The following is a 10389-nucleotide window of genomic DNA, read 5'->3' on the forward strand; positions in this document are numbered from 1 at the left end:
GGGAAAGAGGTACTTTTCTCCCTTTCTCACAATACAAGAACTCCTCGTGGGCACTCCATGAAATTGCTGAGCAGTCGGGTTAGAACAGATAAAAGGAAGTCCTTCTTCACCCAGAGAGCGATTAACACGTGGAATTCACTGCCACAGGAGTTGGTGGTGGCGACAAACATGGGGGGCTTCAAGAAGGAATTGGATAAATCTATGGAGCAGAGGTCCATCAGTGGCTATTAGCCACAAGGTATGGATAGGAACTCTCGGTCTGGGGCAAGTGATGCTCTGTATTCTTGGGGAGGGGCAACAGTGGGAGGGCTTCTAGTGTCCTGGCCCCACTGCTGGCCCTCCTGATGGCACCTGGTATTTTTGGCCACTGTGTGACAAAGTGTTGGACTGGATGGGTGAGAGAGGATGCTGGCCTAGATGGACCACTGGTCTGATCCAGCAGGGCTCTTGTGATGTTCTTAGGAAGGCCTCGGCCTCTATGCCCTATCGTTGGCTGCCCAGAGGAACTGGTTGGCCACTATGTGAGAGAGGATGCTGGAGTAGATGGACCACTGGTCTGATCCAGCAGGGCTCTTCTGATGTTCTTAGGAAGGCCTCGGCCTCTATGCCCTATTGTTGGCTGTCCAGAGGAACTGGTTGGCCCCTGTGTGAGAGAGGATGCTGGAGTAGATGGACCACTGGTCTGATCCAGCAGGGCTCTTCTGATGTTCTTAAGAAGGCCTCAACCTCTATGCCCTGTTGTTGGCTGTCCAGAGGAACTGGTTGGCCACTGTGTGAGAGAGGATGCTGGCCAAGATGGACCATTGGTCGGATCCAGCAGGGCTCTTGTTATGTTCTCTTAGAATCAAGTAGTGCTGCTGCTTCTTCCCAGGAAACAGAATCTAATCTCAATTTCTTACTCCCACCCACCTCAGGATGGGCACCAAACTGTTAAGACTCAACCACGAGAGATCACAAGCTGACGGGAAACGTGGGACCTGGATCCGGAGCTCTGGTCGGAACCTGGACCTGGAGGAGGACCTGGAGGACACACAGGAGCGGGTTCGGGAGCTCGAGAGGCGCAACGAAGGGCTGAGGAACCGCCTGCAGTTCTACAAGCAGCAGCTGCAGCTGCAGGGCTGTAGCCGCCACTGCCCCTATGGCTACGTCCCTCCCAGGGTCAACACGGGGCTCAGGAGGGTGCACACGACCACCGGGCGAATGCCAGAGAGACTCCGCAAAGGTGAGAAGGGTCTGAGGGCGCCACCTGTTGGTAGGAATGCAATAATAGTTATGGTTATCATGTGGCAGTGGGTATAGTATAGCCAGGAGATCCAAAGATTGTCTGGCAGCCTGAATCGCTAGTTCTTTTTGTGGTGAGCTAGGTTTGTTCTTTGGGCGGAGAGAACTGCGACTGCCCCAAGGTCACCCAGCGGGATTCCTGTGGAGGAGTGGGGAATCGAGCCCAGTTCTCCAGATCAAGAGTCCACTGCTCTTAACTACTACGCCAAACTGGCTCTGGTAGGAATTTTCTGGGCTGAGAAGGGTTCCAACCTAGGGTCGCCAGCCTCCAGGTGAGGCCTGGCATTTGTCAGGAATTGGTTCACTAGAGGAAACAGCCACTTTAGAGGATGGGCCCTACAGAGCTCCCCCCCTTCCCAAATTCCCCCTCCCTGGGCACTGCCCACAGGTCTCCAGGCATTTCTCAGGTCAGAGCTGGTAACCCAAGAGCGGCCGAGTTTGCCACACTATTAGAATGCTCAGTTTAGTGCTCAGACGGAGCTGTGGTGGCTCAAGTGGTTAAGACACTCAACTGCAGGCTGTGGAAGGCCAGTAGTTCAGCAGTTCGAGACCTGAGTGTGTCGCATGACGGAGTGAGCTCCCGTCTCTAGTTCCGGCTCCTGCCAACCTAGCAGTCCGAAAGCAAGAAATTGCAAGTAGATAAATAGGTACCACTTCGGTGGGAAGGGAACGGCGTTCCGTGCGCCTTGGTGTTTAGTCATGCCGGCCACATGACCACGGAAACGTCTTCGGACAGCGCTGGCTCTTTGGCTTCGAAACGGAGATGAGCACCGCAACCCTAGAGTCGGATTCGACTGGCTTTCAAGCAAGGGAACCTCTACCTCTACCTCTCTCAGTGCTCAGGCTGGGGTGTGCGTGTTATATTTCTGCAATAGAATTACACACACACACACACACACACCGGTTTCCAGCCTTCCCCACATACTTAAATTTCCTTACAATCCCTACTCACAGGGATGCTTTCATGCTTGGCAGATAGAATGTTTCGCTGACCACAGAATCAAGAGGGGTACTTTGCCAAACCCCCATTTTCTGATCATTTCTGCTGTTACGAGTCTGAGGCAATAGAGACCATAGATCATCCTCCCGTGTGATTTTGTGAACAACGGACTGTACTCCAAGATCTTTGGAGCATGCCTATCTCGATCGCGTATCAGTTTTCGGCTGAATCCTGGACGATCTCTTTTCTGTTGACAGATGTCCATCCAGTAATAACAATTTATCCTGTTGCCAGATTTTGGGCAATAGTGATTTCTCTAAGGTGCTACCAACGTGGGTTTAATTTTTTTTTTTAATGCTTCCTGCACAAATTGTGCATGCACATTTTAATATGGGGGGGGGGGGGTTAATGCATTTCATTCTGTTTTACTGTACCGATCGTCTTACGCTCAAGACGTCAGGTCAAAAGAACTTTGTCGTAAAAGAAAAGGAAGGAATACCGGCGGTTGTGGCAAGAGGTTGCGGGGGAGGGGTTTCATGACATCCAGCTTTTCATTCTTGTTTCGTTCATCAGGCATGCGGGTGCAAGGACCAGAAGTCCGGCCGACCCACACAGCCCCTTCCAGATACGGGGATCATATAGCAGAGCCATCCCGAGCAGAGACAGAGAGACTGTGAGTCTTGTCAGTCATTCCCACAGCTGCCGGGGGGGGGGGGATATATTTACTTATGTTATTCATAGTCCATCTTTTCCACTAGGACTCAGAGCAGATTACACAGAGTTGAGTTAACATGATCCACAGAATGGGACATTCAATAAACAATGGCAAAGGATTTGGACAGCAGAAATCTGAAACCAACCAGAATAATACCAGCCGGTGGAAATCGGGCCTCCAAAGCGGGGGATTATCCGCCCCCCCCCCAGGGGCTTGGCAGCCCTATGGACAGCCAATGGAGTGGCTGCAGATTGGGAAGAATATGCACGCTCTGCCTAGCTTCCAGCAGTGGCCGAGCAGGCGATGAGGAGCAGTGCATGCTGGGGATTCCTTGTGACCAGCGTTCCCTCTAAGCTGAGTTAGTGTGAGCTGGCTCACAGTTTTTTAGCCTCCGGCTCACAGATTTTTGTCTCCGCTCAGGCAGGATGGCTCCGGAGCAAGCTAATTTATGCAGCAGCCAAATCACTCGCTCACAACTTTATTGCCAGTCGCTCACAAAGTAGATTTTTTGCTCACAACTCACAAGACTCCACAGCTTAGAGGGAGCATTCCTCGTGACCAGCTTGCCTCGCTCACAAAGACCTTCCTTTCCCGGGATACTTCCAGTGACCCCAAGAAGAACATTGTTCGTGAGCCTCTCACGACTGCAGTAGTTTCCCCCCCCCCCCCCGGCCCCCTTGGGAAGCTGTGGGAGATAGGGTGCTCTCGCCTGCTGAAAGGACCGGCCAGGTTTGGAAGCGATGCATGCCTGCCACGCGGCTTCCAACTTCACTGATCTCGTTGCTGACCCAAGAGAGCAAGTCCCAGATTCTCTGACAGCACAAAGGCACCATCCGCTCACGGCTTGCTGGGTGGCTCTGCCAGGTGCCTTGTGCTGATGAGGCCTGGCCCTGCGCACACACCATATTTAGTTGTGCAGCTTTAATCGAGACACACAGGAAGCATCACTTGTACATCACCTTTAGTTCCACCCATTGGGCCAGGAGTTACTTTCCTGACTTTCAGCCTCAGTGCTGGAAAAAGCACAGTCTGCGATGGCCATTCGTTTCGCTGTTAATATATACAAGCCATGTCCAATGTTCCCTCTAACCCCCCCCCCCACTGAGCGGAGCAGTTCACATCCTGAGCGGAATAGAACTGCTGTAATCTTTAAAGGGCAAGAAGTACCCAAATCACTGTGTGAAAACAATTTCTAATCAACTAAATAAAGACTTATTCAAAACCTTGCCTAAGGTTTTGAATAAGTCTTTACTCTCAGTGATACACAGTTGATTAGACATTGTTTTCACACAGTGATTTGGGTACTTTCTGCCATTAGACACTGTGTTCCCTTATTTAATTTTGTAATCTTTAAATTGGGCAATGAGCAGTGCAAGACCCCCCCATGGCTCCAGATTGCTGCTGAGCGGGGCTTCCTGTGTCAATGAGCGGCCGCTCACACGCACGATTTATAGGGAACACTGGTATCCTGCTATTTTCTCCTTTTCACATCTCTCACATCAACCCCAACGATTGAAATTCGCTCACTCTGAGCTTCCTTTTCAGAACCCACAGCCTGGTGATGGCGGAGCTGGAAATGGACTCTGAAACGCCGAGTTCCGTCCAGGGCAGAGAGACTGATCCAGAAAGCAACCGGTCTCAGCAGCGATATCATGAAGCTCAGGCACGCCGGTACAACAGCTTTCCTTGTTTTCAGCTCACTGTTTTGGGGACATAAGGACAGGTTTCAGCTTAGCTAAAATCTGCCCTGACCTGGATAGCCCAGATTTTCCTGATCTCATCAGATCTCGGAAGACTAAGCCATGTTGGTCCTGGTTAGTACTTAGATGGGAGACCACCAAGGAAGGTCAGGGTTGCTATACAAAGGCCCCTGCCACACGGCAGGGGAAAAGCCTCTTTAAAGTTGACACGGCGCGGCGGGATCACACAGATCCCCCGGCCGCGCCGCCTTTTCTCCCCGGCGCGATCAAACGCCGGGGAGAAAACACGTCCCAAACGGGAGCCGGCTGAACTGCGCATGCCCGAGCATGCGCAGTTCGGCTCCAGGCCAGGGTTGAGCCGGCGCAAGGGAGCGCCGGCGATCAAACGCCCGGCTTGAAGCGCGCCAAGGAGTTGAACCACCAAGGTAGGTGGTTCAGTTTGGGGCAGATTTGGGCGGATTTGGGCCAGTTCGGGCACGGAAGCAGGACGCTTCCCAGATGTTGTGGTGTGATCGCGCTGCTTTGATCCGCCCCCGAACTGGCCCGCAACTGGCCCAAATCCCCTCGTGTGGACGGGACCAAAGAAAGGCAACTCCCCTCTTGCCTTTAAAAAAACCCCATGACAGGTCAGCATAAATTGGCTGTGACTTGAAGCCAAAAACAAAAGTCTTTATCAATGCTCCCTCTAAGCTGTGGAGTCTTCTGTGCAAAAATTCTACTTTGTGAGCCACTGGCATTAAAGCCGTGAGCGAGAGATTTGGCTACTGCATAAATAAGTTTGCTCTGGAGCCCTCCTTCCTGAGCTAAGACAGGAATGTCTGAGCCAGAGGCTAAAAAACTGTGTGCTAGCTCACACTAACTCAACTTAGAGGGAACAGCGGTGTCATGCTCAAACGTACGTAAAAGGAGACAGCACTTCCTGTGGTCTTTTAAGTATGACCAGTAACCATGTTGTCGGAACAGAGTGCACCACATAGTTTCCTGCTTCAGTATTCACAATCGAGGTGCACCTGCTTGTGCATACCCAACCTGTAAAATATGCACATTATCCTCTTCGCACAAAATGGCAACTACATATAGTTTGCTCAGTCAACCCTTATGTGCGGTTGACTGAGGCTGCTGAAAAGGGCTTAACATTTCAGTCTTTCTTAACTCCTCTTCTGTTGTCATTGGGGGAGTTTAGTCCAGGAGGATCTTTGGATCATGTTAAAATCTGAATCTCGGTCCTGGACTGGAGACGATGAAATGCAAACCTTAGTTTAGAAAAAGAGAATTGGAAGATTCTCAATTCGAGGAAGAAAATACAAGCTGGTACTGGTAGAATCTGCTTGAAAGCATCTGGCTCCACAATGTCGATCTCAGTTTTCACCCTCAAGCTCTCAGTGGTTGCTAGCTGACAGGTTTTCATGGAGGCTTAGCCAGGGGACGTTTCGTAGAAAAAGAGCTAGGGGAACTCATTAGCATAACTCATTAGCATATGCCACACCCCCTGCCATCACCGGAAGTGTGTCATAAGGCCACACCCCCTGACATCACCGGAAGTGTGTCATAATGCCACACACCCCGCCCCCAACGGTCCCGGCTGCCGCCGCCGGCCTTGCAGCTCCACTGCCGAGCCCCATGAGGGGCCCGGCGGTGGACCTGCAAGGCCAACGGGAGTGCAAGGAAGCCCCGCGAAGGCCCTCCCTGGCCCCAGGCAGGCAGGGGTGGGGAGAGGCAGGGAGGAAGCAACTTACCCTCCCTCTTCTCCTGCCTCCTCCTGGCTGAATGAGGGCCGGAAGCGGGGCGGCCGGAAGCAGGGGCCGGGGCTTCGTCATGTGCCCCGCCCCCCGCACCTCACCCGGGGGAACTGCAATCCCCCGCGATCCCCCCTGAAATGACCTCTGGGCTTAGCAACGATTCGCCGTCTGCCCCTCCATCCACCAACTTCTCTGTTTCGCTCAACTAGAACTGCCATCCAAGACAATGTGGAACTGATCCGGCTGCAGAAGCTGCTGAGGGTGAAGAATTCAGAACTGGCGACTGCGAAAGCCCAGTTGACGGGCCTGCGGGAAGTGAGACCTGCCATCTTTTCTCCAAGTCCTTTCTATCGTCTTAACGTTTATTATTTATTTAACTCACGTACCTAAGTTATACCCCCCACGTTTCTCCCCAATCCTCACACCGCAACCCTGTGAGGTAGGCTGGGCGAAGAGAATGTGACTGGCCCAAGGTCACCCAGCAAGGTGATGGCACTGGAGAGACAGTTTGGTGCAGTGGTTAAGTGCGTGGACTTGATTTGATCCCCCACTCCTCCACTTGCAGCTGCTGTATGACCTTGGGCAAGCCATAGTTCTGTCAGAGCTGCTCTCTCAAGGACAGTTCTGGAAAGCGCTCTCTCAGCCCCACCTACCTCACAGGGTGTCTGTTGTGGGGAGGGGAAGGGAAAGGAGTTTATAAGCCGCTCTGAGACTCTGAGTGAAGGGCGGGGTATAAATTCAGTCTCCTCCTCCTCCTCTTCCTCTTCTTCTTCGCAGAGTGGGGATTTGAACCTGGGTCTCTCTACAGTCCTAGTCCAAAACTTTAACCGCTTCACCTCACTGACTGCAATCACCAGGGGTCATTTCGTAGAAAAAGAGTTGCAGGAGCTCATTAGCATTACTCATTAGCATAACTTATTTGCATATGCCACACCCCCTGACATCACCGGAAGTGTGTCAGAAGCAGCATGCGGACTCTAATATGGGAGAACCGGGTTTGATTCCCCACTCCTCCACTTGCACCTGCTGATGTGACCTTGGGTCAGTCACAAGCTCTGGCACAGCTGTCCTTGAAAAAGAGCCGTTTCTGTCAGAGCTCTCTCAGCCCCACCCACCTCACAGGGTGTCTGCTGTGGGGAGGGGAAGGGAAAGGAGTTTGTAAGCTGCTCTGAGACACCTTTGGGTAGTGAAGGGCGGGGTATAAATCTCTTCTTCTTCTTCTTCTTCTTCTTCTTCTTCTTCTTCTTCTTCCCATTGAAGTCCCTCCTCTCCCTAAATCCCAACCTCCACCCTCAAAATCTCCAAGTATTTCCCAACCCGGAGCTGGAAACCCTACGTCAGCAGGCTTAAATGGTTGGGGACCCCAGATGTGAACCATCCATTTCAGATTGTAGGCCTTCCGGTGCCGAGAACCTGTCGTTTTCACATCCTCCGCAGGATTTCCTCCTTTTTGGTGTTAAATAAAAGTCAAATGCTACCAGGAGTAGCAGCTCAGGAACCTTGCTCCCCATAAATCTGTGGATGCAATACGGGAGTGAGGTCCTCTCCTTTCTAGTAGCAGAGTGATCTTTCGTAAATTAAGCACTCTGCGTTTTCCAAGTGAGGGCAATGGGATAGCCGCAGAGAAAGAGTCTGGCTTTCTTCCTTCCCCACTGCACGCCTATTAATTCAGAACTTTCCTTTCTTTACCCACAGACGTACGAGACTCACCTCCACCAGGTAAATATTCTAGTTCATAGAATTCAGGTTCGTAGAATTGCCAGCTCCGAGTCTGAGCATTCCTGGATATTTGGGGGTGGAGCCAGGGGAGGGAGGGGTTTGGGGAGGGGAGGGGCCTCAGCAGGGTACAGAGCCATAGAGTCCACCCTCCAAAGCAGCCATTTTCTCCAAGGGACTGATCTCCGTAATCTGGAGCAGTGTTCCCTCTAAACTGAGTCAGTGCGAGCTAGCTCACAGTTCTTTAGCCTCCGGCTCACACATTTTTGTCTCAGCTCAGGAAGGAGGGCTCCAGAGCAAACTAATGTATGCAGCAGCCAAATCGCTCGCTCACAACTTTAAAGCCGGTAGCTCACAAAGTAGAATTTTTGCTCACATGACTCTGCAGCTTAGAGGGAGCATCGGTCTGGAGAGGAGCCGTAAGTCCAGCGGTGGATCTCCAGACGCCCTCTGGGGACTGGCTGCTCTATTAATGGCACTACTGTGGGAATTAGGGTTGCCAGGTCTGGGCTGGAAAATACCTGGAGGCTTTGGGGGTGGAGCCAGGAGAGGGCGGGGTTTGGGGAGGGGAGGGGCCTCAGCAGGGTACAGAGCCACAGAGTCCACCCTCCAAAGCAGCCATTTCCTCCAGGGGAGCTGGTCTCTGTCAGCTGGAGCTGGGTTGCAAAAGCAGGAGCTTCCCCAGGCCCCACCTGGAGGCTGGCAGCCCTAATGGGAATGGAACCCAGGTCAGGAATCCTTCCTTTCCCCTTCCCTCCCGCAGAACCAAGAGACGCTGAGGACAGCCAGCGAGGCCTTGCTGGCCCAGGTTGAAGAGCTGAGCGGCCGACTCAAGGAAGAGACCCAGAAGGTGGCGGCGCTGGAGAGCCAACTGCAGGTCCTTTTGCCACTGCAGGGGACACTGGAAGAGGTAAAGAGTCTTAGGGGTTCACCCAGAGCAGTGCCGCTCACACTTTTCAGCAGGGCTATTTTGGGGCAGGAACGCACAGGAACGGAGTTCCGGCTGGCTCCCAAGTTGGCCACGCCCAGCAGGAACTCATTAGCCTAATAGGCCACACCCAACAGCAGAAGCTCATTCGGATTGGCTGCATTAGGGGTGTGTGGCCTAACATGCAAAGGAGTTCCTGCTACAAAAAAAAGCCCTGGGTTTTGACAACAAACAAGGTAAACAGAATAAGAAGCAAAAGGTGGGTGTGGCTGGATGAGCACACTTCTGGTAACATGGGGGTGTGGCCTAGTATGCCAATGAGCTGTGCTGTCGGGGGTGTGGCCTAATAGGCAAATGAGTTCCTGCTGTTGGGTGTGGCCCATTATGCTAATGAGTTCCTGCTGGGCTTTTTCTACAAAAAGAGCCCTGCTTTTCAGCCGCCTTCCTCTTTTTCACAACTGGCCTTCCGGCAACCTCCCTGCCCTCTGCTGACCAGAAGCAGCAGCAGCAGCAGTAGCAGTCTCAGGCCAAGTGCAACCGTGCCTAAATCCAGACCTCCGACCCAGGGTGCTGAGGTGCCGGAGTCTGGCGCTTGAGCCGGAAGGGCCGTGAGCAAGAGGAGTCGCTCTGTGGATACTGTCGCCAACTCCAGGTTGGGAAAGTACTGGAGATTTGAGTTTGGAGCCTGGTGAGGGCAGGTGTTCTGGTGATGTCAGGGGGTGTGGCATATGCAAATAAGTTATGCTAATGAGTTATGCTAATGAGCTCCTGCACCTCTTTTCCTACGAAATGACCCCTGCTCATTAGTAAAGTTTCTTTGTTTAAAAGCTAATACAAGTGTTCTGCTGCATTGATTAACTCTGCATTTACATAGAAATCCCTAACAGAATCCATTCCTCAAACTGTGACTTTTCCATCTCCAGTATGCTATCGCATCAAAACGAATGCTCCTTATAGTGCTAGAGAAACAGTTCCATGGGATAAGGGTGGTGGGAAGTGCCGTCAAGTGACAGGTGACATATGGTTGTGGATGGAAGGGGCCTCAGCGTGGTATAGTGCCACAGAGCCCACCCTCCAAAGCAGCCATTTCCTCCAGGGGAACTGATCTCTGTGTTCTGCAGATCAACTGCAATTCCAGGAGATCTCCAGGCCCCACCTGGAGGGCAGTAGCCCTATCCATCGTCCAAATTGGGGCAGTGTGTCAGAAGGCAACACCCACCACTCAGGCTCCACTGGACTGTTTTGGATTGCTAGCTACTGGGTGGGGGGGAACGTGCAGATCTGTCCTCGCAGAGGAGGGAGAGCTTGTACCTGAATAAAACTTGGTCTTAAAGGTGCCACTGGACTGTTTTGGACCAGGGGACCGGGGG

The 10389-nt window shown here is 52.4% G+C and overlaps 1 protein-coding gene across 1 annotated transcript in view; it reads left to right on the plus strand.

Annotated features, from left to right (window-relative positions):
- The window catches only part of RPGRIP1 (retinitis pigmentosa GTPase regulator interacting protein 1), a 57947-nt gene that overhangs the window by 5246 nt on the left and 42312 nt on the right, over positions 1 to 10389 (plus strand). The window contains exons 4-9 of the mRNA XM_015420432.1: positions 915 to 1222; positions 2795 to 2894; positions 4482 to 4607; positions 6585 to 6690; positions 8071 to 8094; positions 8855 to 9001. Of these exons, the coding sequence (XP_015275918.1) occupies positions 915 to 1222; positions 2795 to 2894; positions 4482 to 4607; positions 6585 to 6690; positions 8071 to 8094; positions 8855 to 9001 (811 nt within the window). The remainder of the gene's footprint in view (positions 1 to 914; positions 1223 to 2794; positions 2895 to 4481; positions 4608 to 6584; positions 6691 to 8070; positions 8095 to 8854; positions 9002 to 10389) is intronic.

This window comes from Gekko japonicus, unplaced genomic scaffold, assembly GCF_001447785.1.
Source record: "Gekko japonicus isolate JY-2015 unplaced genomic scaffold, Gekko_japonicus_V1.1 scaffold441, whole genome shotgun sequence".
NCBI classification, from domain to species: Eukaryota; Metazoa; Chordata; class Lepidosauria; order Squamata; family Gekkonidae; genus Gekko; species Gekko japonicus.